General features: G+C 37.6%; 8 protein-coding genes, 1 long non-coding RNA gene and 2 pseudogenes across 11 annotated transcripts; 5 read left to right on the forward strand and 6 right to left on the reverse strand.

The window, feature by feature from the left end:
• The first annotated feature begins 51 nt into the window (after nucleotides 1–51).
• Nucleotides 52–5,550, forward strand: LOC145890607 (uncharacterized). The gene is made up of 12 exons (XM_082981723.1): nucleotides 52–254; nucleotides 612–710; nucleotides 771–869; nucleotides 1,081–1,179; nucleotides 1,374–1,571; nucleotides 1,635–1,779; nucleotides 2,181–2,314; nucleotides 2,377–2,417; nucleotides 2,498–2,554; nucleotides 2,624–2,746; nucleotides 3,020–3,149; nucleotides 4,144–5,550. Exons 1-12 carry the CDS (start codon nucleotides 132–134, stop codon nucleotides 5,107–5,109), a joined length of 2,214 nt encoding a protein of 737 aa, XP_082837849.1. The 5' UTR covers nucleotides 52–131; the 3' UTR covers nucleotides 5,110–5,550.
• Nucleotides 5,551–5,596: 46 nt separating this feature from the next.
• Nucleotides 5,597–7,043, reverse strand: LOC145890608 (serine/threonine-protein phosphatase 6 catalytic subunit pseudogene; annotated as a pseudogene).
• A 1,223-nt stretch (nucleotides 7,044–8,266) lies between these two features.
• On the reverse strand, nucleotides 8,267–9,184 carry LOC145888917 (serine/threonine-protein phosphatase 6 catalytic subunit pseudogene; annotated as a pseudogene).
• A 517-nt stretch (nucleotides 9,185–9,701) lies between these two features.
• Nucleotides 9,702–11,909, forward strand: LOC145890713 (uncharacterized). Of its 2 annotated transcripts, none has more exons than XM_082981854.1 (4): nucleotides 9,702–9,918; nucleotides 10,141–10,307; nucleotides 10,461–10,564; nucleotides 10,811–11,909. In XM_082981854.1, exons 1-4 carry the CDS (start codon nucleotides 9,827–9,829, stop codon nucleotides 11,360–11,362), a joined length of 915 nt encoding a protein of 304 aa, XP_082837980.1. In that variant the 5' UTR covers nucleotides 9,702–9,826; the 3' UTR covers nucleotides 11,363–11,909. The 2 variants fall into 2 exon arrangements, with proteins under 2 accessions (XP_082837980.1, XP_082837981.1); XM_082981855.1 differs by having other exon boundaries at nucleotides 9,762–9,918; nucleotides 10,475–10,564; nucleotides 10,811–11,368.
• On the reverse strand, nucleotides 11,834–15,028 carry LOC145890715 (brain mitochondrial carrier protein 1-like). The gene is made up of 10 exons (XM_082981856.1): nucleotides 14,889–15,028; nucleotides 14,726–14,829; nucleotides 14,515–14,597; nucleotides 14,142–14,230; nucleotides 13,987–14,070; nucleotides 13,713–13,834; nucleotides 13,347–13,407; nucleotides 13,066–13,131; nucleotides 12,390–12,470; nucleotides 11,834–11,965 (listed from the first exon to the last, which is right to left on the reverse strand). The coding sequence occupies exons 1-10, from the start codon at nucleotides 15,018–15,020 to the stop codon at nucleotides 11,936–11,938; spliced, it is 852 nt and encodes a 283-aa protein (XP_082837982.1). The 5' UTR covers nucleotides 15,021–15,028; the 3' UTR covers nucleotides 11,834–11,935.
• Nucleotides 15,029–15,068: 40 nt separating this feature from the next.
• LOC145890712 (gastric triacylglycerol lipase-like) lies at nucleotides 15,069–17,079 on the reverse strand. The gene is made up of 2 exons (XM_082981853.1): nucleotides 16,479–17,079; nucleotides 15,069–16,379 (listed from the first exon to the last, which is right to left on the reverse strand). The coding sequence occupies exons 1-2, from the start codon at nucleotides 16,831–16,833 to the stop codon at nucleotides 15,505–15,507; spliced, it is 1,230 nt and encodes a 409-aa protein (XP_082837979.1). The 5' UTR covers nucleotides 16,834–17,079; the 3' UTR covers nucleotides 15,069–15,504.
• A 444-nt stretch (nucleotides 17,080–17,523) lies between these two features.
• LOC145890058 (cation channel sperm-associated auxiliary subunit gamma-like) lies at nucleotides 17,524–23,335 on the forward strand. Its single transcript, XM_082981099.1, has 17 exons — nucleotides 17,524–17,730; nucleotides 17,819–17,893; nucleotides 17,954–18,089; nucleotides 18,146–18,275; nucleotides 18,761–18,777; nucleotides 18,976–19,167; nucleotides 19,247–19,360; nucleotides 19,423–19,839; nucleotides 20,024–20,247; nucleotides 20,458–20,690; nucleotides 20,820–20,961; nucleotides 21,057–21,159; nucleotides 21,478–21,633; nucleotides 21,717–21,882; nucleotides 22,202–22,374; nucleotides 22,975–23,105; nucleotides 23,183–23,335. The coding sequence occupies exons 1-17, from the start codon at nucleotides 17,524–17,526 to the stop codon at nucleotides 23,333–23,335; spliced, it is 2,769 nt and encodes a 922-aa protein (XP_082837225.1).
• A 61-nt stretch (nucleotides 23,336–23,396) lies between these two features.
• On the forward strand, nucleotides 23,397–23,905 carry LOC145889654 (uncharacterized). Of its 2 annotated transcripts, XR_014399522.1 has the most exons (4): nucleotides 23,397–23,474; nucleotides 23,559–23,627; nucleotides 23,694–23,786; nucleotides 23,841–23,905. It is a non-coding gene; the product is annotated as an uncharacterized LOC145889654 (long non-coding RNA). The 2 variants fall into 2 exon arrangements; XR_014399521.1 differs by having other exon boundaries at nucleotides 23,694–23,890.
• A 67-nt stretch (nucleotides 23,906–23,972) lies between these two features.
• LOC145889653 (F-box only protein 48-like) lies at nucleotides 23,973–24,816 on the reverse strand. Its single transcript, XM_082980646.1, has 3 exons — nucleotides 24,599–24,816; nucleotides 24,428–24,541; nucleotides 23,973–24,370 (listed from the first exon to the last, which is right to left on the reverse strand). Exons 1-3 carry the CDS (start codon nucleotides 24,713–24,715, stop codon nucleotides 24,206–24,208), a joined length of 396 nt encoding a protein of 131 aa, XP_082836772.1. The 5' UTR covers nucleotides 24,716–24,816; the 3' UTR covers nucleotides 23,973–24,205.
• Nucleotides 24,817–25,688: 872 nt separating this feature from the next.
• Nucleotides 25,689–27,167, forward strand: LOC145889045 (vacuolar protein sorting-associated protein VTA1 homolog). Its single transcript, XM_082979923.1, has one exon. It carries the CDS (start codon nucleotides 25,744–25,746, stop codon nucleotides 26,593–26,595), a length of 852 nt encoding a protein of 283 aa, XP_082836049.1. The 5' UTR covers nucleotides 25,689–25,743; the 3' UTR covers nucleotides 26,596–27,167.
• LOC145889046 (uncharacterized) lies at nucleotides 26,911–27,736 on the reverse strand. Its single transcript, XM_082979924.1, has 3 exons — nucleotides 27,534–27,736; nucleotides 27,186–27,441; nucleotides 26,911–27,126 (listed from the first exon to the last, which is right to left on the reverse strand). The coding sequence occupies exons 2-3, from the start codon at nucleotides 27,426–27,428 to the stop codon at nucleotides 27,055–27,057; spliced, it is 315 nt and encodes a 104-aa protein (XP_082836050.1). The 5' UTR covers nucleotides 27,429–27,441; nucleotides 27,534–27,736; the 3' UTR covers nucleotides 26,911–27,054.
• Nucleotides 27,737–27,995: the final 259 nt, after the last annotated feature.

The raw sequence follows: 27,995 nt of genomic DNA on the forward strand, positions 1-27,995 counted from the left end.
AACGGTAAGCACTGACGCTATTTGCGTAATTGTAATTCGCCATATGTGTGTAAAAAGTTCGGTGCGTCGATAACAGGTCTGTAGATCATATCCAGTTACCACAAAGCGCAGACGAAAGGAACAATGGGGGCATGGCCTCATCAAATGCTCATCGGTATCCACTGGCACAGCAACTACTCCGAGCTTCTGCTAAGGGCGATCTACATAGAACTGTGGCATTAATACAGAATGGGGCGACCATTGCAGTTAACAAAGTAAGTAAAATCGAAATTATGGTTGCTTGTAGGTGTCATTATAACAATTATCATGGTATATATATACTTTTGTCTGGCAATTTGTTGTGTATTAATCTTGTAACATGGCTTTTGTTGGTCCAAGTCTTGGATGGATAGTACAATTAAAATGTTCATTATGATTGTATATGCCAGTTTCCATATTGTAGCAACCTACTCGAACCATGGAGGTTTATGCACATGGCTGATGGTTTGCTGCAGTCTCAAACTTTGTGTTTCCAATTGCCAATTATTAAAAAAACAAATATATTTTATTAATGACATGCGTTCCTCCACAAATGTAGGCTTTAAACATAGTTTTTAAATATTTTATTTTAGCATGGTAGGACCGCTCTCCACATTGCAGCACATCGAGGATTCCTTGACATAGTACGAGTACTTTTGCAGTCAGGATGTGATCCAGATTTACAAGATGACGTAAGATTTGCATAGTTTTTTGTATCAGGTGCACATTTTAAAAGCTCATTGTGTTTTCAGAATGGTGACACAGCCGTGCAGAGAGCAGTTAATGCTGGACATACTCATATTGTTCATAGATTGTTGGATGAAGCTTGTTCTGTTGACCGACAAAACAATGTGTGACATCTTAATGCTTGTACCAATATTAGTTTTACCATAATGTATCTGGTTTTAAGAAATTCATATTATTTGTAACAGTCCTTGACAATGCTTTTATTAAATGATCAATGCTGTCCCTATGTACAACACATGCTGTTTCTATGGTTTCCAAAAAATTTATTACATTTTGTCAAACTTTGGGATTAAAAGAATCCTCTGTGTGTTATAGTTAGGTGACACTGCCATTCATGAGGCTGCGAGATGTGGACACAATCATATTCTAAAACATCTGATCAAAGCGAATGCCAATGTTGATTGCGCAAACAAGGTGGGTCCATTATTTTAGATTGGGTACAGTCTATCTTTTGAAAATACATTAGACTTGTCTCTGACAATACAATAAATTTCATGTAATTTTCTTGCTTTTGCCAAAGACATTTTCACCATTGTGCCTATTTTTATAAAGTGGTTAAACAAGTTGAAAATTACATGTGATTAAATGCCTATATTGTTTTAATTTAGAATGGTGATTGTCCCTTGCACATGTCATGCGGGAACGGACATGCAACCTCCACAAAACACCTTGTGTCTGCATGCAGTGAAGTTTCTCCATTCAACAAACAAAAGGACACACCATTACATGTTGCCGCCAGATTTGGTCATGTTTCATGTGCCAAAATTCTCATTATTTCAAATTGCAATATCAACGCCAAAAATCATGTTAGTATATTTGCATGAAATCTGTGGTTTTGACTCTCTTGTAACATGTTTACACATTTTTAGCTTGGGAATACGCCCATGCATGTGGCTGTTTTGGCCCAAAACAAGCAGATAGTTAGACTACTTCTTGATGCAGGCATTGATTCCAATAAATACAAAAACAAAAAAGGGAAAACAGCTTTAAACTTGGCCAAAGACATGGACTCAGGTTTGACCTCAGTTTTTAACAATCCACTCACTGTATGTATTTCACAATTCCAAGCCAAGCGTTTATGTATTGTAGTTACTTTCATCTGTAATCTCGGTCTTGTTGTAAATAAGCAAACCCAATATACCGAGCTTAACATGTGTTGTATTGTGACTTGACCTGGACTTTAATCCATCCGGCACATACAATGTGGTCAAAAGGCCTTCGGCGAGGATTCTTCTCCGTTTAATCTATTTTGGTAACTTGTGTAATTTAATTAAACCACATTACTAACTTTAAGCTTCACACAACAAACAGAAGGTGCATTTCTTTTTAACTTGTCGCAAGTTACAACAAAAATAGTACTTTCAAACTACTAAAATAGGATGCAGGACATCTTAACCAGGTTGATTCTTCGTTAGGCGAGCTTGCTCTAATGCTCATTTCTGGTCCTCGACCTGCCTCAAGTCGCCAAAGAGGAAGAAATATTAATAGAGATTCAACCAAACCACAAAGAAGCAAATCAGAGCCCAGAGAAAATACAGCAGACAAAAATGTATGTTTGTCTTCTCAACCATTTTTTGTCACAGAGTTTTGTAGCCTTTTGTATTGTTGCAGGTTGCAGCGAATGATCATAAACAAAAAGTTTCATTTAAACGGTATGTACCAACAATTCTCATCATATTATTATCATTTAACAATGTTACAGTTTATATTTGCAAATTAATCTATTTTCAAGATTTTTGCCAAGTCGCAAGAAAAAGAGACCTGCATCTCATAGTCCAGAAAGAAGAAGGTGCACAAACACAAACCATTTATTTTATGATGTTTTTGTGTATAATAACTGATTTTCCTAAATTTGTAGAAGCCAGAAAAAAGTTTTACCACCTGTAAAGCACCAGGACAAGCACAATGATCTTTTGGACAATTATAATAAAAAACTAGCAGTCAATCCATATGTTGTTCCCCAACTCTATTCTCTTTACAGGTACTTTATTTTAACATGTGATTTTCTTTACCTATTTTGCTGTGTGCTGTTTTTGAACATGGTACTAGTCAAACCTTTAACAGCTGAAGTGTGATGTGAAACAGGGTAACCCAGCACTCAAAGTAATTGCTATACTTGCTCAGGGCCGTTGCCATCAAATTACCATGCCCTAAAGTACTTGTTATCACTTTCACAAGTGTCCCCACTTACTGTGCTTATCAAACCTGTTCAACGCATTGTCAATGTCATTCTATGTGTGTGTATTGTGTGCAGGGATGATGGTGGAAAGGTTCGACAAAGGCCTGTCCTTGAACAACTGCCAAACCCCACGCCACAAATAGTTGAGCAGATGCACATGAAGATAGAGCGAACCAGAGATGAGTTGCGTGACTCTGTTGAACAGGTATTTAAGGAGAAAATGTAAATATACCTGATGAAGTCTCGCCGCATGGCAGACGAAACGTCGTAAAATACTGTACGTTTATGCCAGAAGAGCAGTACATTTTTAATTGCAATATGCCTGGCAGCAACAGGAATTTCAAAATGTAAATCGTTCATAGGACCAACTTAAAATTATTAGTGATTTGCAGTTATTTTTTAAACGTAAAAAATCCTTTTGCTCTTACGAAGACCTTCAATAAATGATTACAGCATTTCAACCTACAACACATTTTTGACAGCGAATTTCAGGATCTTTTGCCCTAACTTTCTCCCAACAATATTTTTTTAACAAAGGTCGATTACTTGTTTTTTTGACAAATTTACCAACGTAGCTTCTTTATGGATTGTGGTAATTTTTATATCCTATTGTTGCAATAGGGGACCACACACTAGAACTACTGCCTAGGGCAATTTAGACTATTGGAATTTCTAATTTGGGCTGCGGATCTTTATCAATGGGGATCAAAAGATTTTTACACTGATATTGTCAAAGTGCTTTCAAAACAACACAGTGGTGCTTAAGGTCTATTCTAGAGTTAGTAGTCAAAACATGCCAAAACTTTTTTTAGTTGGAGTAAATCAAATGCATTTTAATGTCACTGGCCTAAATAAATAATCAACCTTTCAGTGGTAAATATCCTGTGTACGTTTTATTTCTGTTTAAACTTATGGTAGCAATACAATAATAATACAATTAAAAAAAATGAGGTGTTTTAAACTTTACAATACCAAAAACATTAAACTTTTTCATTCAATTTTTTGTGCCAGAATGTCAATTTCATGAATGGTAAAGCCTAAATTTCTTTCTGCATGTCTAGCAGCAACAGCCACACAAAAAAGAATTTTACACAACAAACTTAAATTTCGTAAATACAGGAGCTTATTTAAATATACTGCACAGGGCAGTAATAATATTGATGTGTATTCAACTAACAAAGTGATGTGCTTTATCACAGACCAACTCTGCTTTGATGCGAAAAATTCAAGATCTTCAACATCAAACTGAATTTAAACTAAAATCCCTGGACCAACTGACATCGGAACGCATTCAAGCTGAAAGAATAACGTGTCTTCACCGCATTGACCAAAGGGCCATGCATGAGCGAACATTGATAGAACATAATGTCCTAACCAAGCTCCAGGGTTGGATGGAAAATCGTGTTGAACAACGCCTCCCAGAATCTTCTATTAACCGGTCCTACTCTGTGGATGTCAAGCCCAATGACTTTGCATTAACACACACCAGAACTAGTTCAGACGAAGGTTCCTTGCATAATGAAGACTTGCAACCTTCAGTTCATGCCAGAAGGCTTATGATGAGAAGGAATCGTGAAGCAGAGTCCAGGAGCTTGGATTCGGGTGTGGGAGGCATGCCAAGCACCAAAGAACAGTCTCCGTATCCAAGCCCTGCCGCTGGTGCCACTCGTATTCTGTCCAGTTCACCACATCCAGGTGCAGAGAATACCCACAGAAGCCATCGTATTGGGCTTTTGCAACGGCAAAAGAGGGTTCTGTCTTACACACCACCACCAGCCTCCCAAAGCGACTCAAGTCGCTCAATGACTCCTGTCAAGTTTCAAAATTGTCCTGAAATGTACTATGTTGGACTCCAGCATGGCAGCCAGATAGCTAGAAGTTCCCCTGACATGAGACAGTGTGCAAGTGCGCAGAGTTGGCATGGAGCAATTAACAGTCCAAGTCCAGTGTTGGATTGTCACCCATCCTACTGCACTGATGAAGAGACATACCTGTTAAATATGCTCAGACAAGAGAACTCCCACTTGGCCCAGAAGTTTTACCAAAGATCAAAGGAAAAACTTTACCAAATGCCAGAGTCCGTTGGCTATGAATTCCAACATGAAGATATTGCCATCATTGATCAGTTGCGCGATTTTACTCTCTCTCAGACACACGCAGTATAAATTTTTTGAAAAAGCAAGGAACTGGGCATTACTTTTTTCCATTTTCCTCTGAATTTCACTGTGAATTATGCTGGTTAAAGTGACTTAAATCATGGGCACTAAGCAAAGTATGTTGATTTTTGAATAATAAGGTGTTGGTGTGATATTTAGTGTTAACTGGATGTCAGTTAGAATCGGTTGTTCCAAGGTGTGGAAATATTCGTACTATAAATTTTCACTGTTTGCTGCCTATTCGTTACCACATTTGAAAGTTTGAGTTTTAAGTATGTTTTAAATGTAGCTTGCAGTAGTGGGAGTAGACGCTATTCCACAATACCAAAAACAGTTCAAATGCCAATATACTGCCTTCTACCTTTAGTAAAGTTATGTGCCTTATGTTTTGTAGATTCACCTGATAAAATCCACTTTATTTATGTTTGCATATTTGCAATAAACTTAGTGTCCCATGTATTGTATTTTTGACATGCAGCATGTTTCAAAAAAACAAGAAGCTTAAAACATTTTGGGTTTATTGGGTCAAATTATTTGGTGACAATGCACAAAACAATACTTATCGATTGGGAAATTACATCAGTGGTGCACAGACCATTATGAACAAAAAGTTGAACATTTGATGGATACATATATAGAACTCGAGTTAAAAACCTTTCCTAAAGCACAATCAATGCATTTTACATGTGAACAGCATACAAAAGCATGCATATGCAAAAAAATAGCAAAACAGAACTGTGAGTTAAAAGGTAGAGAAAAAATAATGCAAAAAGCACTCACTTGGGCACAGAAAACTAAGTTTAAAGTTGTTTTCGGAACAAAACAAAATATCTGATTGGACCCCTTCCCACAAGGTTCATGAACCCACAAATGTGTACATATACTGCAAAGTGCAACTGTGAATACATGTGACAAAGTAGCCTCTAAAGGAAATATGGTGTTGTGGTTCTGGCAGGAATGACACGCATATTATCGGGAACAGCGCGGAAAAGTTTTGGTTCCCTTTCCTCTGGGCTTTTTATGGACATAATGGCAGCAATATTACCACAGCGATAACAATAGTTAGGAGCAGACCAAACTGTTACCAGGTTTTCATTAAACATGTATTTAAAACCATCATGCACAACTTGGTGAGCTCTGCATATCAGAGACAGATTGTTGAGATGAATGAACTCCTGTGTAACTTTAGCTCCAAACAGCCAGCCGGCACCCCTGTTGCTTATGGCCCAAGTATCCACTTCTTCAGGGTCTGACCAAACAAGATCGCAAAATGGTCCTTTGTGAGGAATTTCTTGTTGTCGGTCAATGGTACGAATCTGGTCCAGGGTTTTGATATCTGGTGAAAGACCACCATGCACACATAAAACGCGAGAGTCAATGATAGCAGCTATGGTAAGAAGGTCAAAAACTTTAGTGCAGTAGCGCCAGGCGTTGGCATTTCCATACTTGGTTTGGCATTCATCATAGAATCCATACACTTGAGTAATCTGTCTAGTTTCATGATTTCCCCTCAGCAACGTAATTCGATCGGGCCATTTAGCCTTCAATGTGAGAAGATAAGTGAATGTTTCAAGACTGTAGTATCCACGATCAACAAAATCACCCATAAAGATGTAGTTGGTTTCAGGGATTTCACCTCCAGTCCGGAACAATTCCAAAAGATCGTAAAATTGTCCGTGAATATCACCACACACCGTCACTGGGGTTGACACAGGTTGCACATTGGATTCTTCAAGAAGCAAATCACACACATAGTCACACAGCTTCTTAAGATCTTGTTCTGGCAGGTACTTGCACTCTTTGGCCATTTCAATCATTTTGTCAATATTTAAGGAAATCATTTTGATGTTTTTTTGGGGACTATATAAAACAAAAAAATTAATACACTAAAAAAGTCATTAAATCTATCCCAACAATCCACCAAGTTACAAATTCACTTCCAATCCAGAACTAAACGTGAAGGCAAGGCAATTCTTTTCTATGAAACTTAAGTTAACTCCACTCAACAACGACGATTTCATCATTTCATGAATTTCAGCTTTTCGATTTCAGCTTGTGACGACATCAAGAAGGCGAATCTGATTGGATAAATTCAATCATGCTTGACGGAAAATTTGTCGCTGTTTGGTTTGTCGCTGCACAATAACGTATTTTAAATTACCAGGTTGACTCAAATGATATTTTTGTGTGTTTGTCAACAATAAGTACGTTTATTATTATTCAGCATTTTAGGAATAAAAGGCTATCGTAGTTTTTAATCATAGCCCTTTTTGTCCACACTCGACACGGATCACTGAACATCACCATTAATTTTGTTGTGACATGAAAGCATGAGGCATCGGAGCCTTCATTAATATCTTTACGTTCAACGAATGCCAAGGATTTATGTTTTGCGTGTGAAAAAATGTCTTGTGGGTATATGTGGTAACACGTTTGGATTCTTTTATTTTTTTAATATCTAACAAGTTTGCTTTATTTCGAATATATTTGTTTCTCTTGGATAGCATTCTGAATGTTCTGTAGCAATACTCACAAAGCAGTAGAGATGAAACAGATAAATAACACTGGAAATATGTGTTCGGTTCCAGGAAACTAAACTAAAAAGTTGATTTTAATCTTACAACCCACCTAGCTGCATTTTACAGGGCAACTATGAAATTCCCTACAAAGAACACGCAAGAAGAAAAAAACGCTTAAATACACAAACTGCTAAAAAATTACAATCGTGAAGATTTTTTTTATTTAGTAAGCTGCATAGGCTATATAGCATCTCAATTTTTTTGGTGACAACCTATTACGGCAATCCCTTTTGCAGTGACGATGGCTCATAAAGAAATAACACAAGTGGATCAAAGAAGCTTAATCGACAAGAAATAACTTGGTTTTAAAATCTTGACGTAATGCAGAATTAACGTAAATTGTACAAATTGTAAAAGAATACATACATAAATTTTTTTTTATAAATTAGAAAAAATTTGAGGCGAAACATTTGTACTTGAACTGTATTTCAAGTTACAACACATTTAACTTAAACAAGCTGGACAGTTTAGTTTTGAACTTATTTAATGTTTGCATATACTGTTAAGTGCATTTATAACCCGTTGTGAATTTTGTGAACGTTGTGACAAAATAAAGCAACCGTTCAAAGCCAACAAGCAGAAGGGAACTAAAGAAAATATGGTGTTGTGGTTCTGGGAGGAATGACCCTCATATTATCTGGAACTGCACGAAAAAGTTTTACTTCTCTCTCCTCTGGGGTTTCAAAACACAGAACAGCAGCAATATTACCACAGCGATAACAATAGTTAGGAGCAGACCAAACTGTTACCAGGTTTTCATTAAACATGTATTTAAAACCATCATGCACAACTTGGTGAGCTCTGCATATAAGAGACAGGTTGTTCAGATGAAGAAACTCCTGTGTAACTTTAGCTCCAAACAGCCAGCCGGCACCCCTGCTGCTTACGGCCCAAGTATCCACTTCTTCAGGGTCTGACCAAACAAGATCACTAAATGGACCCTTGTGAGGAATTTCTTGTTGTCGGTCAATGGTACGAATCTGGTCCAGGGTTTTGATATCTGGTGAAAGGCCACCATGCACACACAAAACGCGAGAGTCGATGATAGCAGCTATGGTAAGAAGGTCAAACACTGTAGTGCAGTAGCGCCAAGCGTTGGCATTTCCATATTTTGTTTGGCATTCATCATAAAACCCATAAATTTGAGTAATCTGTCTACTTTCATGATTCCCCCTCAGCAACGTAATTCGATCGGGCCATTTAGCCTTTAGTGTGAGGAGGTAAGTGAATGTTTCAAGACTGTAGTATCCACGATCAACAAAATCACCCATAAAGATATAACTGGTTTCAGGGATTTCACCTCCAGTTCGGAACAATTCCAAAAGATCGTAAAACTGTCCGTGAATATCACCACACACCGTCACTGGGGTAGACACAGGTTGCACATTGGATTCTTCAAGAAGCAAATCACACACATAGTCACACAGCTTCTTAAAATCTTGTTCTGGCAGATACTTACACTCTTTTGCCATTTCAAACACCTTGTCAATATCCAAGGAAATCATCTTCGTTATTATTAAATTAAACCTTAGTTTCCATAGAAAATCAAGACAGATATTGTTAAACTCGTTTATTATCATTTCTATTCAACAATAATGATAGCGTTTTGTCAAAGAGCTTTAAAAAAACAAAGGAACCACTGAGTCGCAACTCGAAAGAAAAAACACAAGTTATAAATGTACTGCAGTACAGTCTTTGTGGAGGCCAACTGAAACAAGTGTAAACAACGATTTCTTCACTTTGTAAACATCCAGTTTCACGTTTTTACGACCGAAGTCCATACGACACAGTAAAGGCCCTTTATCATTGGATCAAATCACTGATGCTTAACGCGCTGCATATATTACAATTTAACTTTTCTGTGCGGCCCTAACAATTTATATAAAATTAAAAATGTGGTAAAAAAAGTTATGAGCCATATTTTGCATGAATTTGTGTCTGTTGCTGTCACTGTTGTTTGATAATGACATAAACCCTCGTCACGGATCATCGAATATCGGCCTTCATTTTGTTGGCACCGAGGGCACCGGATCCAACATGGTTGTGTGCAAAAAAGTTTTAGTAAAATATATCTAATAATTGGTTGTTTACGAAAGCAGTCGCGGCATGTTAGTTTTCGTGACGTCACGCGATAAGTAAACATAACTATGGAAAAAGAAAGTCGAAGATGGTGCCCTGTGTGGAGTCAGAAGTTTCCATCTTTTTCCCATGACCCAACAAAAAACTTCACGTTTTGCAGGTTTGTTAGTGCAAAATGGTAAATAACACAGGTGTAATAACACTAATGTCAAGGTTTGTATTTTGCTTTTGAAAAAAAATTGCCATGTATGGTATGTATACATAAACACTACTACTACTACTAGCAGGTACAAACAGTGACTGTTAGTAAGTTATAATTTTAAGTTCTTCACACAGATGTATCAATCAGCTTTGTTGTACAAATGCAGTCTTTTGTCTTTAGGTTGTGCAGGAACAGCAAAGTACCCACATCCCAATGCTGCAGGTGGGCCGAAGGTCATGGCCCACCCTCATCTGGTTGGCGGGTTAGAAGATTGGTGCGCCACTTGGGTTCACAGGAGCATTTGTCTGCAAGACGAGCAGCGCTGGATCTATGCAGGAAAGCTACTGGTAGGATTCATAATTCATTTTTTTATGAATCATCATGTGCTTTTCTGTGGTGTAGAAGTATTTGAATGTTATGTTTGTATGTGTATTTTGGCGAAATGTGTGTATATTTTGTTTTAACTGTGATAATGCCTAATGTGTCAGTTATCATAACAGAATATGAAAAACAGAATGGGAACGATAAAGATTCACCACCAGCATCAGAGGTGTTTGGTGATCCATCCACAATACTGGGAACTGGCGATGATGGTCTGGAGCATGTAAGTGTATAAAACACTTTGATGCAGGTTTTTTCAACAGTGGCACTGGGGGACACAGGTGTTCTCCGTGCCCCCCAAGTTTGGTCTGCTCATAAAATATATAAAATTCAATAAAATTGTTTTTGCTTGTCTTGTGTGTTATTTGGAATGAGCAGAGAGTCATGTTATTGGAGTGGGACCATTAAACATAGATGGTTAAGAACCACTACTCTATTGTAAAATAATGAGCCATATTTTATCTTTTAGCCAGGTTTGCTTGATTTCAAAGAGGTGACAACTCTGCTTAACATGGAGGTGGTGATGATGAAAGCATACAGCAGTAGTTATGTTCGACCAAGGGCACAGAAACGACCGCGAATGGACATGCAGCCTTACCCGGACTTGCCAACAATGGTGTCTTTGCCCGGGCGCGGCTCACCCAACGTACCTTGCTTGGAGATACTGTACGACGACGTCGGCAATGACTTCGCAGACGAGAATGCCAACGAGTGCATATCGGACGATGCGTGCGACCCTCCCGAACAAGCAATCCCTGCCTTCGCAACGCTCCGCCAAAAAACTGCACGCCTCTACCCTCGTACACTTAATGGTGACTCTAACAGCCATCGGGATCCCGACGACGGGGCACTCGAGGTGCCAATTGACTCTCTTCTGTGCTTGCCAGAAAGTCTGAAACTGCTCGCTGAAAGTCAGACTAGAATCGCGAACGCTATCGAAAGCATGGTCGGCTTGCAACGAGAAGTGTTGCGGACGATGCGAGATGTTTCGGAAACGCTAAAAAAGAATAATGGATCGTAGTGGCGTGTTGCTGGTTTACTGTGCGGTACAGTGCTGTATTTGTGATTGCTTTACAAGCGTCACCGTTTATTTTGTTGTGGTTCTTTGCGGAAAAAAGAGCGATAGAGGTGCTTAGTGTTATTTGAACTCATCGGAAAACATCCAAGAAGGGGAAAACAAGCACTATTTTTTTTTCTTCGACCACTAATTTTGTAGCCCCTTATTACGTGCTAAGCAATATTTATTGTACTACTTGTGTCAAACGACCCTGTGCTACGTGTGTGACGTTCTGTTTTGAATTGTTATTTGCGTATGTTAACCACGCACCCAGAATTCATACAAACCACGCTGTCCAACGGAAATAACGTCGTGAAGAGATTCAAAACTGACAAAGGTAAAAACGTACAAACCTTTATTAGTTTGCGTACGAATGGTGGACGAAAGAAAAAATAAACGGATTACGTAAGTTCGAGAAACAACGATGAAGAACATTCGTTTCCTAGCAGCCCTGGAATAATGAAAGCAGCATGATAATAAAAACAAAGACATAATAAACGGTGTTGTGCAGATATAGCAGTTCGACGGTAGATGTCATCAGGAAAGGTACTCGTTGGTTAGAAAAAACTTCGATCGCGAAACCCAAGTTAAGGAAAGTTTTATTGATCCGGTCCTTCACAGGTTTAAATAGAAAATATTCGACTGCACTTATTTTGAAAACACGTATCAAACGCCCAGTCCATACTGCTCAAGCGAAATTATCAAATGCACTAAACGTGTTACTATTTAAAAACGTTTCTATACTTGTTAATTGTGTGCAATATTGAGGTATGCTTTTGCAATAACTGTATCGAAGCAGCTCTACGTGAAAAGCGCACAGATTTACCCGACAATAAGGGTATCGTTTTGTGAACGTGTAGAATGTTTTTGCGTATAAACGCACACTGACCAGGGGACATCAATGGTTTTTAATCTAGTTCTTACACGATACCACATTGTTAGTTCGGTATCACAAAAAGAACCAAATCATGAAACCAAAGCAAAAGGATACAACAAAGTGCCACGGAACAGAGCGGCAGAGCAGGGTGAAATATCCTTTGCCGAACGCGCGAATGCCCTCTGCCTTGTATGTCTGTGAAACAGATTAACAAGGTTGAATTTTGGAAATTGTTTTAGCAGAACAAAGCGCTTCCAGGCGGTTTATATGGAATCGAGTAGGACAATCTTTCAAAAACTATCAACTATTAGTGTGATTTATAGTTTAAACTCAATATTTTGAATGCTGTGAGTTTCAAATGTAATAAGCTTCGTTAACATTGCCTTATAAATACGATAAGCGGGTTTGTATATCGTATATATACGACAGGTTGTTAGAATTGTCCATTCCAAAACAGCACTGTTGCGAGACAAGCTATGGCGTCCATATACCAGTCGCACATGTGTGGACTTTACCCTTTAACGTGGTACACTTACTTCAGTTTTAGCATATACGGAAACCGTATATGTTCACTACTCAGCTGATGATTGCATCCATATTTGCCTAAGCGTTTTAAATAGAAGCCTGTCGCACATTTTGGCAGTTTGGATGACTTATATTAGCATTAAAGTTATATAGGAACTTTTGTGCACTATGTTAGCAGGGTTATCGGAAGTATGGCGAGGTCACAGTGCCCAATGCAGGTGACGCTTAAATACAAAACCCTGTAAAAATATCCTCCTTAACATACCTCGCAAAAACAGTGAAACGCGTTTCTGTAACGTACTCCATTACGTGACTGGTTCATCAATCGGGTCTGAAACGACAAGAGGTCAATGGAAATAGCTTGCTTGCAATTCTCACGTAATGAAGGTCAACCTTTCTGTTGACTTCAATGTCTGTTTTAATTGTGACGTTGGATACCAATTGGATAGGGTGTATATTATATGTGCTTTTCAATTTTTTGGAAAATTTTGTGTGTTGTTTTTACTTTCGAAAACGCGTGCATTCTTAATGTAATTCTGAGCTTACCTTTAAAACATCAAACGGATTCGCCACCAATGTTCCGACAACAGACGCACACAACGCCGATCTTAAAAAAATACACACATACATTATGTTTTTCAATTGCAATTATTAAAACCGTGATCTGCAGTGCTTAGCTAGATGTAACAATAACAGTGCACAACGGCCTGTCGGGTCGTTTCGATGAAATACTCTTCAGTGAACATTTTGATAATCCTGCGGAACAATAAAACGGCATTATCCCTTCGTAGTAAAGTCCAACAAGGGAATTACATAAAAGCGGCACTCGTGATCGGCCCAATTAAAGCCAACAGCCAGCTGTGACACAGAGTAATAAAACTGCAGCGCACAGCGAACCGTATATTGACTAACATCATATAGGTAAAAATGCCCTCTTTGGCGTTGCAACTGCGGACGACACGCATCATTTCGTCGTAAATGGAGTATGTGCTGCCCACCAGAAACCCCGTCCTCCACATATTGGGCGTGACTCCCTGTAATTATAAAAAATATACTTATGCTATGTTTTGCCTTTTTTGGTATCGCAGCCAAGGCACTTGTGTGGTAAGGTTGTAAATGTATTCAGACAAGAAAACGTGGCAATCTGGAGAACGGTAATGGTCACAAACTTAAAGTACAAACTCACTCTAAACCAGCCTCTGAAGGCATCCTTGTAAATGAGTTCTTTGACACTTGTTGACAGTTTAACCCCTTGCGTCTGCATTCGAACCTTCAAGTGCACAAACATGGTTATTCAATGTTTAGGTAGTGGCATATGTAAAGGATGCAGTTATTATGTACCTTTAATATATCAATAGGGTTGCATAAAACACATGAAAATGCTCCAGCGGTAAAGCCGAAAATGGAGTTTACGCCAACATTTGAAGCTCCTGTAAGAAAATGTAGATCTGGTTACCACTTATGTAGCACAATAACAAAAGGGTCGTGAGGGTTGGAGATGTAATGTGTTTTTCTGTTGTGAAAAAATGGAGCAGTGAATGTAGAAAAATATTATGTAGCACTAGAACGAACTCAAATGAACCATGTTGTTGCAATGGTACCACAGGTTAAAAACAACAATATGTTCTAAAGCACTGTAATCAGGAGTAAATTACAACTGGTAGTAAAAGCTGCCACCCAGTCCAGGTGCCGACACAATATGATCACATCTTACCAGTGTATGAGTTCTGTAAAGTCTCATACAAGCCACGCTTCAATCCACCATAGAAGCATTGACGCATCACAGCTGGTCCCAAACTAAAAATATTACACATTACTTTGATGAGAAAAAAATTTATTGTGGTATTGCAGACTGTTATTAATTAATTCTTAACGAAGGCACAGAAACACAATTTTTATTTTTCTTGGTAAATAAATAGACATACCCAGAGTAAAGAGCCAGTGCACCTTCATACTTAAAGATCTTAACAACAGTATGTATCGGGCCTCTGTATCGAAGTTTAGTGTAGCGTGTATCAATTGCTTGACCCTGAAGCAAAATACATCAAAAGTCAACCTGAGCAATACACAACCACACACTAAACATACTTGTATTTGCAGTCGTGTCTTTGCCAAATCAAGTGGGAATGTGACTATTTCTGCTGCCACTGATGCAATTGAACCATTGACATAGGGCTGGGCCCAACTTTCTTTGGACAGCCTGAAAGCGTGGGGACCCATTGGAGCAGTGCGTCAACATGTCAGGCCTATCTGAATTACAACCTAATCCTAAAAGCTCCAAATTAGATGTTTTGCACAACTTCAAAGGCACCAAATTAAAACAGAGTATGTTTTACATTTACGATGTAATTTAAGCAAAACACACAATCACAAAATACTATACATTGGCAAAGGTATACAGTGTAACTTAAATGGATTCTTTCCACTAAACTAAACAGTTATTAGTACAGGGTTTACCACAAGGTAAATGCAATTATAGAGGCAAATTGCATGGCAATGCAAAAAGCTTTACCAATCATCACAAGGACAAGTATGTCACATAGTACACTGAACAATAAATACAACATTAAAGGCAACAAGGCATTGGAACTGAGTACAAATACCACATATTGCAAGTACAGGTTTAACACTTTGCAATCATGCAAACACACAAACCAAATAAAAAACGTAACTTATGGCATTGAAGACATGTGGACAAAAGTCATTAATGGTTATTTAAAATCTGCACAACTTTACTGTATAAAACGGAAGGTGAATCCAAAGCATAAATAAAATCAAGGTGAGTAAAATCCTGGATAAACTTATATGAAGCCACAGATGGCAGCAAGCTTTTTAAAGTATTGCAGTCGGTTGGTACCACAAGGGTGTCTTTACCCCCACAAAAGATGTATGCTGGAACTTTAAAGTTGTGGAAGTCATAAGTAGGGGGGTATCTTTGTCCATAATGCCACAGATTTGAATACCAATGTCCGTAATCAAAATATTTCATCTTGTTTTCCTTGTTGCCTGCCATTTGAGCCCAATGTATCATGTTTCTAGTAGATGTTCCAGCAGGATTGTGAGCTGCATACACTGGAACTCTAGATAAGTTGGTGTTGGTGAAGTCAGTTCCACCAATAAGAAAAAGCACATTTTCGCAATATTTTTCATCATGGGGGCAGGTAAGTTTGGATATCATCACCAACAAGCCGTTGTTGGGTAAAAAATCACCTTCGCCAAACAGTCGGTAAAGGAAGTTAATGTCGCTTGCAACGTACTTCAAATACTTCAAAGGTGATGACATATGGGAAACCAGACCAGCAGGTGCGAGTGCTACAAAGGCTTCAATTTTCTTGGAGAATGCTTCACCCAGGGACATTGCAGCAGTTAAAAAGCATGTGTTGCCCTGCGAATGTCCAACATAATTCACTTTTTTATGGCCTGTTGCATTAATAATGTAGTCCACCATTGCTGGAATATCATACTGTCCCATTTCATCAAAACTCCACTGCCAAAATTTATACTGGTCTGGTGACATTGTGACATGTTTCTTAGAGTATCTGTTTCCACGGACATTTCCCAGCCACACATCATAGCCTTCTTGGTATAATATGTAGGCCAAGCTTTCATTGATGAGGTTGGTTAAGAAGCAATCAGATGAGCTCAGCAGGCCATGTACTAGCAGCACAGGTAAGTGACGTTTTGATGGCTGTGGTATTCTTTGCATCCCTAAAATATAACCATCTGATGTTTGGGGGTAATGCTCTTCACAGGGTAATCCCTTGGATGTAATAAGCTGAGTAGCATTCATGTTTTCTTCTGGGTCAATCGCAACCTTAAACATTGATAGCATGTCTTGTTTCAAATCCTGGAGTTCATCACTTGCTGTTTTCTGTACGTCTACAGTAAAACTTTTGATCATATTCTCGAATTTTGTTACAGTTGCAGCCTCTTGCTGCATTTGCATGGAGCAAAACAAAAGTGAAAACATGCTAAGTCCCATAACAATGCCACATAATCCAACCAGACGCGATTTGCTGTACTCAAAAATCATATTTTCTCCAGGCTTGTCATGTAGTTCTAATCAGCAACGTCGACCGAGCAATATATTGCTTAATACTTTTTGGTATATTTCCTCTTCTTCTAATAGCCGTGACAAATCCCACCGACTGGCTCGCCGACCTTATCATGTGAACGCATGCTGCGCCACCAACAACCTCCAGCTGGCACAAACACCCGCAGCATTTTTTCCAAATGCGAATCGCAAACTCGCAAAGAAGTTCACTTGACCTCGCACACATTGCTTGCCAGGAAAGTTTTACATGTTTGACCCATAGTTAACTCGTTCCGCTTGATTGATTGCACGAAACAGCATGCAAACTCTACCAAACAAAATGTATGTCATTAAATGAACAACTCACTTTATTACTGCATGTAAACACATCAACATAAATTTAATTGCTCAAGAATTTTGCAAAACTTTATTGATGTTTGTTGGTCGTAGAAACGAAGGCCTTTGTGCAGATCACCACCACCTTATTTTCCTAGCAACCGATAGAAACGAAACACAACACATTTATATTTCTCGCGAAAACTGTTTATATTTTTAATCGGTTGCTAGTTTTACGACTTAAAATAAAACAAATGTTGTATTGTTACGTAATAAAAATATGTTTGGAGTGTTTGGAGGAAAATAAGGTGGTGGTGATCTGCACAAAGTAACGTCGTCATTTTCGCGGGAGATATGTTTACCCAAGGACGTTTTTTAACAGCATTTTTTGTGTTGCTCGTTGGTTTCGAATCCGAATGTTCTGAGTACCGTTGGGATGTAACGCTTCTAACACAAGATAACAGAGCAACACCTATTTATTCAACAAATGACATCAGTCGTGATTCAATCTCAATCCCTTCTCACGACGACGACTATCTTCCTTTTGCAACTTTACCCGAAGTATGAGTTACATTTCCTCATGTTTTCTGACCGTTTAGAATTTTATAGTTTGTTAGACTTTTAACATTTAAACAAACAATTTTAACAGGATAAATTTCAGCAGCTAACGTTTGCCACTAGTCGACATTTATTGGAAATACACATTCAGGACGAAAATAATGAGGTAAATCTCGTTTTGATGCTGTTAGTTGCCGGTTTTTGTGTTAAACACTCTAATTTTTAGGTTTCGTTTGTGATGATGAGGCATATGATGCTTGTGGGTTTGGCGCCAATGGTTAAAGTTACTTTGTTACCCAACAGTAATGTAACCGATGGAGGAAAAGTGGAAATGCATTTACAAAGCATTCTTACTTCAATAAGTAGGAGGAAGTGGTATTTACCAGTTTTTGCCATTTAAGTTTATCTCCTTTGTAAGGTCCAGAAACAAGCTCAGAATTGTCCAGTGTAAAATGGAGGTGCCCACTTCCTGTGAATGAATACACAACTGGTATGTTACTAGAGATTGAAACAATGGATTCTGGTTCTGTATTGATAAAGGAATTCAGGTAAAACTTTGTTGTAGCTGTTTATAGAACACAAATTAATTAAATAAACATTTCAGAAAAACGTTTTTTGTTGTGAAACATGCTCATTTGCATTCAGCAACATTGCCTGCCATTTCACATCCAACAAACAACCTCATTCAACCAGTTTTATTTCATTTTCCACTTACTGTAGTAGCTCTATCAAGAATGCTGGTGTTTTCATCAACTGAATACAAGCATTCAGTTGTAAAACAGGTTGAAAAGTTTAATATCATATTCGTTATATGTTGCTAGGTCTCTAATAAAACTTTCAGATCCCTAATGAAATACCAACAACCGAGATTTGTGCAAATATTATTGAGATAGCATATGCCTTTTCTGATCATCTTATTTATTTTTCCAAGGTAACTTGATGTTGCATTTCTTGCATAATGCATCATTGATAAAATGTATTTTTTTTGCTCAATATATGTGCTCTATCAACTAGAGTGGAACATTTTGGATAGTTGCACCAACAGCAGAGGTAAAGCCAGTAATATATGGCAGTCAGGCTATTTGTGCAAAACATGTCAGTGTGTCAGAGCTGCTCAGAAAGATTATACTATCAACACTTGATGCAACATACTTCCTTACAGTACCCAGATCAAACATAGGCAAGGATTGTAGCTCTGTGCAAGCATAGATACATTGTTATGTGGTTCCCTGGCTTTCAATTTCATAGAAAATTTTGACAAGGCTACGACTGCTGTACAGCTGGTAGATGCTACAGGTAGAAGCATTCTAGCATATGTAAATGGAAGTGCTGGTGAAGCAAACATTGTGGCACATTCATTTGACAACCATGGTGGTGATGTGTTGTACATCCTACTACATCATATTACTGCCCAAAAGTTTTTGTTGGCAAAATACACAGGTGGTATTTTTGGTCAATAATCGTACAGGAGGTGCGGTGGAGATTTGTGATAGAAAATTAACTATGGATTTTATTGTAGGTCAATTAGGATCAGGAGAATGGCATTTACTTACAGAAATTCATGGAAAGTTACCAATCGATTATACACTAAATGAAAATGTTGTTTTACTAACATCAAGTTTGACATACACTGGTAAAGTTGTTGTAAGCCTTTGAAGAGAAAGTTTTAATAACAAAGACAAAATATTTGTATAGGTGCTAATATCAATATCAGAGGAATCAGTTTTAGCCAATTACCAGATGGAAATGTGTATCTATGGGGCAATGTGCTGCTTGCATATGACATCAGAAGTGGTGTTGCTTGTGTCATGCCCTTATCAGCCTCCACACTTCATCTCACAAATGATGTCGTGGTGCAGTTTGTGAGTAAAAAAAGTAGCAGTGACATCTCTTTATTGACTGAGAGTGGAAAATTGCTGCATGGAACTACATTTGGTTTTGAGAGATTTTTTAGAATGGTTGAAAATGAGAACAGTGTTCAGCAGCTGTCACAAGTGGCCTTAACAAATGTGCTTGGTCTTTTCTACAGTTCATTTCATAAACTTTATTTGCTGGTTTATGATGGATCAACTGTGAAACGTATTCCTGTACCAGTCAACAGTGAACTCCCAGGTATAAAAAATAGAATACATTACTAATGACATGCAGCGAACTAGCCTTCAAGTAAATTTTTTTTAAACCTTTTGATATTATGTTTTGTGAATACTTTAATACACAATATCACCACATTAACAATTGTAAATTCTGTAAATAAAATTAAACTTTTAATCACAATTATAGTCATGCTTTTTTGCAGAGGAAAGATATCCTGTCATCCTGAAAGCTGATTGCAGTAATATTACTCTGTTTTCTCGCACACAAATCCATACCTTTTACACCCCAAGAGTGTGGCCGTCTGTGCCACAGTCTTCCCAAGTTCAGCAAACCCAACATTTTGTGGCCAGAGCTAATTTTCGCGTAGACACAGAAGGCTTGTTCCAGGCATATAGGGCAGTTGTTCACAAGCTTACAACTGAACAGGTAGAATAAGGCAAAGTTAATAAATGGTTTCCACCAATTTTTAATAAGTAACCTTATAAAAAAATTCAACCTACATGTTTTCGCTGGTAGTGGTTCTCTTGTTTAGTTTTTTTTATTTATGCTTTTTTGGGCCTGATTTGGGCTTGCTTGCAAATACCCACTTTCTGCTTATGCAATGGGTAATTTTATACATATGTGCCTTTGTTGCAGAATATTGGTAAAGATTTCTGGTGGCATAAGAAACATGATATAGTGAACATGTGGTTTGTGAACAACCTTGGCCACGAAAAGTTTATGGAGTATTTGTCAGCAAACAACCTGGTAACGTATCATGCTTGGCAGGCATACTTCTCAATGCATGACTATGCTATGGATCGCTCCACTGCCACAGAAACCTGCGTTTTTCCAAACACGATTTATCTTGATAAAGATGCAAAGCTTGTGTAAGCATCAGTTTAAATATGGTAACTCTGCATAAATTGAACAGTTTGTGCAATCACTGTCGTGGATTATTATAAATATTCCTTACATTATTTACTAATTTATCTCATATTGTGTATTTTTGTGACTAGAGTCAACTTTACTCTGTTAACAACAACCGATATGTTACTGTCTGCACCAGAGCAGCAAGAACTCCTTGTGAGCTTATCCCAAAGTGGTATAGTTGATGTTAAAGTTCAAAGACATGATGGACCAATAAATACCATCTTTGAGGTATAAATTGGATATATAGTCTGTTACTAAAATTGGGTATTAGTTTTGTTTGGTTGTCCACACATTAATCGCAACGCAAGTATAAAACATTTTAGGTCACTCTTAAAGGCTGTAAACTAATGCAACGTCCTTCAGGGAATAACCTACAGTCTGTTGGTATAAAAATCAAACCTTGGCACCCAACCAAACCTACCCAAAGTAAGTGCATCAACCATTGAGTTCTTGTCCAACAGTTGGCTTTTGTGTGCCTCCTTTTCTTTTGTGCAAACTCGTTGAAAATATTCAAAATGTACATTTTGTGAAAATTGTGAAATATTGAGAAGCACTTCAATGAATGTGGTTTTTAAAGATCAATTGTCTGAAAGGCCCAATTTTAGGTTTAAAATATGAACAAAATATTTATTATTTATTTGATGTACGTTGTATTTTTCGCCTAAATTGCAAAAAAATGACACATAATTTGCTTCACATGTATATGAAATCAGATCTGGCTGTAAAACTTTTGTTTATTATCAGGTGTTGACTTTATTGTGGAGGGTGGTTGCCCACCTGCTCTCTCACTAAGCTTTGACTGGGATCATTCTGTCCAGTTGCTAGCAGATAGAGGAAAGACTGATGATTTTCAATGCCTTTATGAAGTAAGTGATGGAGTGCCTTGCTTCACAACATCAGGTAAATGTCCTAAGAAGTTAAAAAAAAACTGAGTTTTTTTGTCAGAACGAGATAACTGATTAGGATTGATTATTTTTTGTCAGAATTCGTTGCAGCCTTTTATGTAAGTGACCATATCACCGGGTTACGAATTCCATTTAATGGCAATTTCACACTGAAAGTTATCGGAGGTGGTGTCGGGTACCATGAGAATATTCAATACTACAGTGAGGAAGAAATTAAGTTGTACAACTACATGCCCGGAGACAGGTAAATACGTCTTGTTGTCTATTTGACAGTCAAGTATGTTTTATTTTAAATAATTTGAAATCAAGTAACCAAAATTATGACTCCTAAAATATATACAAAAATAAGATACTTTTGTTCTTCTGGCACTTTATTTGAAACCGACGTTTTGTCTGCCATCCGGCAAGACTTTCCTCAGGGTTATCAACAATAATGCATTTTATCACAATAAATGCAGAAACTTAAGTGCCAAAAGAACAATTCTGATTAATTAGTATGCCTGGCAGCAAAAATAGCAGTATAAGATACTTTTTGAACTAAAAAAGTATTTATTGATTGCCAGCAAAAAATTGCAAAGTCTGATGTGGACTCCTTTGGATCCTGCATCGACTTCCATGCAAGATAATGACACTGGACAGCTAATATTCGATGGCCGCAACCCTTGGAGTATTGTGTTCGAATGCAGACTTGATTCCCCATGTGGCAGCATTCCATTTGGGGTTTCCAACCCCTCCGGTAAGTACTGCAAGCTATTTTAAATGTCCTATACTTTTTACATTTTGTTATTTTTGAAGGAAAAATCTTTGTATTTATCACTACAACCCTGCTTAATGTTTAGCATTTAGCAATCCCAATGATACAGGTGTACACTACCTGTAAGTAATAAATAGCTTTTGCTTTTAATGTAGCTACTTTTCGTTACTGCTGGGATGTGTTACATTGTACTGCCTGGGAAATTTATTTTAAATGCTTTGAACAAGGAAAAGGACCAATATATGTATATTTGTGTGGGTTTTATATGTGCAAGAAAGCCATATTATTGCAAAGCTGCAGACAGGGTATGTACACTCACTGTTTTGACCTGTAAGGTCTCATCAGTGCAGCTGTTGAGTGGCACTGTGCTAGCTTTTACACTAGCCGGCACACCGAAAGGTACCACAAAGTGGAGACTAGTGTGCCTGCTTGTGTAAAAGCTAGCACAGTGCCACTCAACAGCTGCACTGATGAGACCTTACAGGTCGAAACAGTGCGTGTACACACCCAGTCTGCAGCTTTGTGTGGGTTTTGTTCTGTAAAATTATGTTGTAAATTTTTCACATTTATTGCCCTTTTCAGAATTTTATGTAGTGATTGAGGTATCAAACTATGGTGTTGACAGTTCAACCAACTGTGACTTCACTACAACATTTGAAATACATCTGATTGGTATTGAACTAAATGCAAAATCACACTTTACAATTATGCTGGTAAGACAAAAACTATCTCTTCTATTTCATTTTATTTCAATGTTGCCAATTAGTACCTTGAGTCTAACATAAACTAGGTTACCCTTGGTATTTTGGGTGCTTGCATTTTTATATACTATCAATCCACTGATGGCAAGGGATCTGTTTACATCAGAGGGTTTTTAAGAAGGTTAAAAGTCCATGTTGAAGAACGCCAACATAAGCCACAAATAAAGGTAACATTGCCATGATCTTTTTGTCCTATGAGTTGACCTTAAGCGCCATGTACAGTGTAGTTTTGGCTGTAGATACTGCATGCTGGCAAAGAAAGCAAGGTATCTATTGGATCATTTCCTAGCCAAATGTTGGGAAGAAAAGGGTCACAAAGGCGTATGTTCTGTGTTGCAGTTATTGCAATACATTTCGTTTAGTTTCACATGATTAAATTGTACAGGAAATAATTGAAATTTTCAGATTCTTTGCTAACCCCAACACTGAACATTGATAGATCAGTCCGGAGAAGAAGCATGGCTGCTGTCGAAAGTATAGTTTAATATGTGCTAGGTTGTGCTTATTTTTAGAAAGTGATTAACACTTATAACTTTTCAGATGTGAGGCGTATGTCTATGCAAGTCCAAATGATGCCCAAAATCAGTCTCACTGTACATGACAGTGATAAGGAAATTGACAAATCCAGCTCAGGTAACATAGTTTGTCATTATTTAATGGATTTTTTGACCAATGCAAATCCTACAGGTTCTGAATCTCCGTGAGATGTTGACCTGAACATTATAGCATTCATAGAAATAAATTGAACCCCCTTTTGTTCATGTCTATTTACAATGTTCTTGACTTTTTACAAGGAAACACAATACTTTTCTTAAATTTTGGCTTGAAGTACTATATTTTGTTACACATAAAAGGTACTAATAACAAAGCATAAATTACAGCACAAACAACACTGGTTTTAAATATGGAACAAAACAACATGCAAATAAAGTATATGATTGTAAGCCCCTGCTTACTATAAAAAATATTCCTATGTTTCTCATAAAAAATCTAAAAAAAAATCTTGTTGAGTCAGCAAAGCAAACCAGAACAACTCTTTGGCAACTGCTATGCTACCGCGCCAGCTCCATTTGCAAAATATCTCCCCAATCTTCCTTTGAAAGTTTACAGAAAGAGTTGGAGTCTTTTAAATCTGCATAGGATTTAATGTGACTAAACGTTCCCTTGAGCCACTTTGTTTTGCACTTGTTTGTCTTGTACATCTGTTTCGCAGTAAACTAAGGGCAAAGAAGTGTGTTCATTTGAATATGACACCAATAGAGATGCAAAGTTACCTTCCATTCTTGCACAGTCCTTGTGTATCTGTGCATATTCCCATTTAAATTGTGGCACAAGTTCCTCCATATATGAGTGGATCCGTTGATAAGGCTGTACCAATCTCTCGATACCTAACAAATAAATACCTGGTTAAAACAGTGCTTGCATGGGGTGGCAAAGGAAACTACCTCGGTAGAACGACAGACGCTGCAAACGTCCATACCGGAAAAAATCTCCTCAGTAACGTAAAACGGAAGCAAAGCTGTGAAATCAGCGCTGCCATCGCATAAACTGTCTACTACCATAATTTTTGCATTCACATTAAAGTGCACAATGCATTTGATAAAGGAACTGTATACAATGTACGTTCACAACACACATCCTAAAAAGCAATTCCGAGCCGTTGGGCGAGTTATCTGTTTATGTAATCAGCTGACTGGGATTTAAAAAGTGACGTCATAATGAACCGGGTTTCTTGCTGCGTTTGAATCAAATTCCGAAAATATCCCACAGCATGAAAAACCAAATTTTAAAAAATATAACCGAGTGGGAAAGTGTTTCTATATTGAGATGTTTCAGCAAATATAACCATTGGCCAAAAAGTCATGGCTGCCAAAGATGAATGAGCTTGGCACTACTTGTTTGTTTGAAAAAGTCGACATTTTTTCTGTCTTATTTTCGCAGCGCAAAAAAATTTCATTCTCACGGCATTATAAACTTTGTGTTCGGTGTTCTATATTTGTATTGATTACGCGAGGTCATGTGAATTTTGCGGAACTTCTATTACGAGTGTTTGTTTACTCCAGACTCCCGTACGTTCTGGCTCGGGTCGGGGTTGAACTGTTTGGCGGAAGTTTTTGCATTTCGGTGTATTTGATGTTTGGTAGTTTTTTGACCACTTCACGCATATATCAATTTGATAGTAAGGAACATAACTCACGGTTTTGTAAATCTTTTAGATAGACAATATGGCCCTTATAAATATTACTGAAAAAATTCTTGTCAAAAACCGTGAGTTACCTATTCTTTGGCCAAATTGACCTTCTTACAGTGAAATTTTGCATATGTAACATTTACCTTTGAAAAGTTGTATTTTCTGAAAAAAATGGGCTATTAGTGAGTATTATTTAGGGAAGCTAAGATTTTAGATATATGGTAGTATTGGTACTGCTTACTGGTAAACTTTTTCTTGGTACATTAATTTAAACAGAGAGTTTCTGTCATAAAAGTGAAAAAAAATCCTGGTTTATTTTCACTCCTGTAATATTTTTTAGGACTACATAGAGACAAAGTCTGTTTTTTTGGTAGGAAAGGTGAGTTGTTAAGGAGCATTATGGAAGCTCTTATTCCAATTCCTGCATTTCTAAAAACCATCCGCCCCTACATAAAAGTTGCCATTGAGATAAACCGGCAAGACCCAGTGGTCTCCTATTATTGCTGTCTATATGCTATGCAAGCTGGGCTTAGAACAGATTACAAAAAAAACCAAGAATCAAAACTCTATCTTACAAAGTTAATGGACCAACAAGAGTCGATGCATAAGAATATTAAGGCCGATCCAGAACTGAGTGATGGCCTGGATGATATGACAGGTCAAGCTGTTGTGGAAGATGCTGCTAAAAAACTTTTTAACTGGGCTGATAGTCAAGACAGAAAATCCATTTTCAACAAGCAGGTTGTTAAAAGTTTTTACACCTCATCGATACTCTTTGATGTTCTCTCTGTTTTCAAAGAAGAAACTTCGGATGAAATAAAAACCCAGCACAAGTATGCACGCTGGAAAGCCACCTACATTCACAACTGTTTGAAAAACAACGAAACACCACAGCCAGGCCCCACAGGTGAATTTGAAGATGAATTGGGTGGTGTTGTCTCACAGAATGCTCAAAGTGATGAGCAACCATCAACATCCTATGGTGGAACAAGTTATTCCTCTGGAGGTACCAACATTGCCCCTGAAATGTCAGCCCAACCGCAACCAGCACCAAGAAAGCAACCTGAACCAGTAGAAACCCAATATGAGCCAGAACCACAAAGTCAGGGAGGAATATTGTCTTCCAAGGACTTTGCTGATGCTGAAAAGATGTGCAAGTATGCTGGCAGTGCCTTACAGTACAAAGATGTGGCTACAGCAATAGATTACTTGGAAAAATGCCTCCATCTGCTGCAAACAGGACAACAATAGCTTATCTGATGCATATACCTTGAAAGTTTGTAAATAGACATATTTGTGTGTATTCTGAAAAGATTTTAGTTATGTGATTTTATGTCTGCAAAAGTCGTTACGTTCTATGTTAGTTCCGACAAAAACAAAATTGTTTCTCTTTTCAACTCAACTCCTGATTGAAGGTTTAAATTCATAGATCCACTGAAATAACTTTTTTACGAGTGACAAAGCTTATAATGGTTTTGTGTCTCCAATTATTGTTTTATTTACTTGTTTGAACAACTTCGCTTTCTATCTGCAAATGTATACCTGTTTGGATTTTGGACAGTCTGACAAAATGAAAGATAGACGTTTATTTTAATCCGTATGATAAAAACAATAAGGACAATGAAAAAGAATAAAAAAATGCACCGAATGAAACCACTCTTTCCTTTGGATCACTGATTTTCAAACATCAACATTGAGACATTTTTGAGCTTATGGCTGGGTACGATTTTCCCTTTTTGATGTGGTCTGAGAATCTAGCACTCTTCCAAATTGTGCAGTTTCCTAGGAAACATTAGTTTAATAAATGTGCATTGTATTTTGAATTGTATATATATTACAACCTCAAGGTTACTTATTTCAGCAAGCAAAGTTGGCTGTGATGAAAGTGTTGCTTCAAAAACACTCTTTGGAATGTTAACAGGCTTTGGTTTTAATTGTGGCTTGTAATTTTGCAGCTCCTCGAAAAACTTCTTTGAAGCTGTTGTTTCCAACTTGGCAATTTGTTGAGGATAAGTTTTACGGATGTTCGCTATTTCATATTGTAATTCAAATATGGCAGCTTTATTTAAAATGTCCGTGTTCATTTTTGCCAACACCCTGTCAAAAAAATTAAAAAGCTGTAAACTCTAAATTAAAAAAATTGCCACGAAAGGCCAAAAGTAATAAAAAAAAACACAAGTAGGCCTTACCAGTTTACAAGTTTGTAAGTTGTTGTCCAAAAAATTTCCAAATCATTCGAATCAAGTATATTAATGTTAGCATAAAATACGCATAAAATGTATTTATTAATTTGTGTGTGGTTGAATGTATGGTCCCAATCGCATCCTGCCAAATAACAACCTGGCAAACATCAACGTTTAAATACACTTCCTGAAAACTTTTGTAAATTTGAAGAATTCGATCAATCTTAAATCGAATCAGTTGAATGTACACCGGATGAGGGCAAAAAATTTAAAATATGCAAAAAGTCTTACGATTTCTATGACTCACATGCAAGATCTCTATTAACATGTAGCGGACAAAATTTCTCTACAACACGCCTTAATTTTTTTGGGGTGTGAACCTGAACGTCATTTTAGTTTGTGCAAACCATTTGATGTTGAAAAATTAGACCCCAAAGCTGTTGACGCACACGGGTCCACATTTTTTGT

The sequence above is a fragment of the Ascidia mentula genome, chromosome 2 (assembly GCF_947561715.1).
Source record: "Ascidia mentula chromosome 2, kaAscMent1.1, whole genome shotgun sequence".
Classification (NCBI taxonomy): domain Eukaryota; kingdom Metazoa; phylum Chordata; class Ascidiacea; order Phlebobranchia; family Ascidiidae; genus Ascidia; species Ascidia mentula.

Coding starts and splice junctions, on each gene's coding strand:
- LOC145890713 (XM_082981854.1), top strand. CDS start 9,827: ATGGAAAAAGAAAGTCGAAGATGGTGCCCTGTGTGGAGTCAGAAGTTT. Junction 9,919..10,140: donor AAAAACTTCACGTTTTGCAG/GTTTGTTAGTGC, acceptor TTTTGTCTTTAG/GTTGTGCAGGAACAGCAAAG. Junction 10,308..10,460: donor TCTATGCAGGAAAGCTACTG/GTAGGATTCATA, acceptor TTATCATAACAG/AATATGAAAAACAGAATGGG.
- LOC145890712 (XM_082981853.1), bottom strand. CDS start 16,833: ATGATTTTTGAGTACAGCAAATCGCGTCTGGTTGGATTATGTGGCATT. Junction 16,380..16,478: donor AATACCACAGCCATCAAAAC/GTCACTTACCTG, acceptor TATTATACCAAG/AAGGCTATGATGTGTGGCTG.
- LOC145890607 (XM_082981723.1), top strand. CDS start 132: ATGGCCTCATCAAATGCTCATCGGTATCCACTGGCACAGCAACTACTC. Junction 711..770: donor ATCCAGATTTACAAGATGAC/GTAAGATTTGCA, acceptor TTGTGTTTTCAG/AATGGTGACACAGCCGTGCA. Junction 1,780..2,180: donor GGCCAAAGACATGGACTCAG/GTTTGACCTCAG, acceptor ATTCTTCGTTAG/GCGAGCTTGCTCTAATGCTC.
- LOC145889046 (XM_082979924.1), bottom strand. CDS start 27,428: ATGAACACGGACATTTTAAATAAAGCTGCCATATTTGAATTACAATAT. Junction 27,127..27,185: donor CTGAAATAAGTAACCTTGAG/GTTGTAATATAT, acceptor AATGTTTCCTAG/GAAACTGCACAATTTGGAAG.
- LOC145890058 (XM_082981099.1), top strand. CDS start 17,524: ATGTTTACCCAAGGACGTTTTTTAACAGCATTTTTTGTGTTGCTCGTT. Junction 20,248..20,457: donor ACAAGCTTACAACTGAACAG/GTAGAATAAGGC, acceptor CCTTTGTTGCAG/AATATTGGTAAAGATTTCTG. Junction 23,106..23,182: donor CACACTTTACAATTATGCTG/GTAAGACAAAAA, acceptor AACATAAACTAG/GTTACCCTTGGTATTTTGGG.
- LOC145889653 (XM_082980646.1), bottom strand. CDS start 24,715: ATGGTAGTAGACAGTTTATGCGATGGCAGCGCTGATTTCACAGCTTTG. Junction 24,542..24,598: donor GCGTCTGTCGTTCTACCGAG/GTAGTTTCCTTT, acceptor TTTATTTGTTAG/GTATCGAGAGATTGGTACAG. Junction 24,371..24,427: donor GGACTGTGCAAGAATGGAAG/GTAACTTTGCAT, acceptor CTTTGCCCTTAG/TTTACTGCGAAACAGATGTA.
- LOC145889045 (XM_082979923.1), top strand. CDS start 25,744: ATGGAAGCTCTTATTCCAATTCCTGCATTTCTAAAAACCATCCGCCCC.
- LOC145890715 (XM_082981856.1), bottom strand. CDS start 15,020: ATGGGTCCCCACGCTTTCAGGCTGTCCAAAGAAAGTTGGGCCCAGCCC. Junction 12,471..13,065: donor CGTTTCACTGTTTTTGCGAG/GTATGTTAAGGA, acceptor TCTGTTTCACAG/ACATACAAGGCAGAGGGCAT. Junction 11,966..12,389: donor CTGTTCCGTGGCACTTTGTT/GTATCCTTTTGC, acceptor TCGCGATCGAAG/TTTTTTCTAACCAACGAGTA.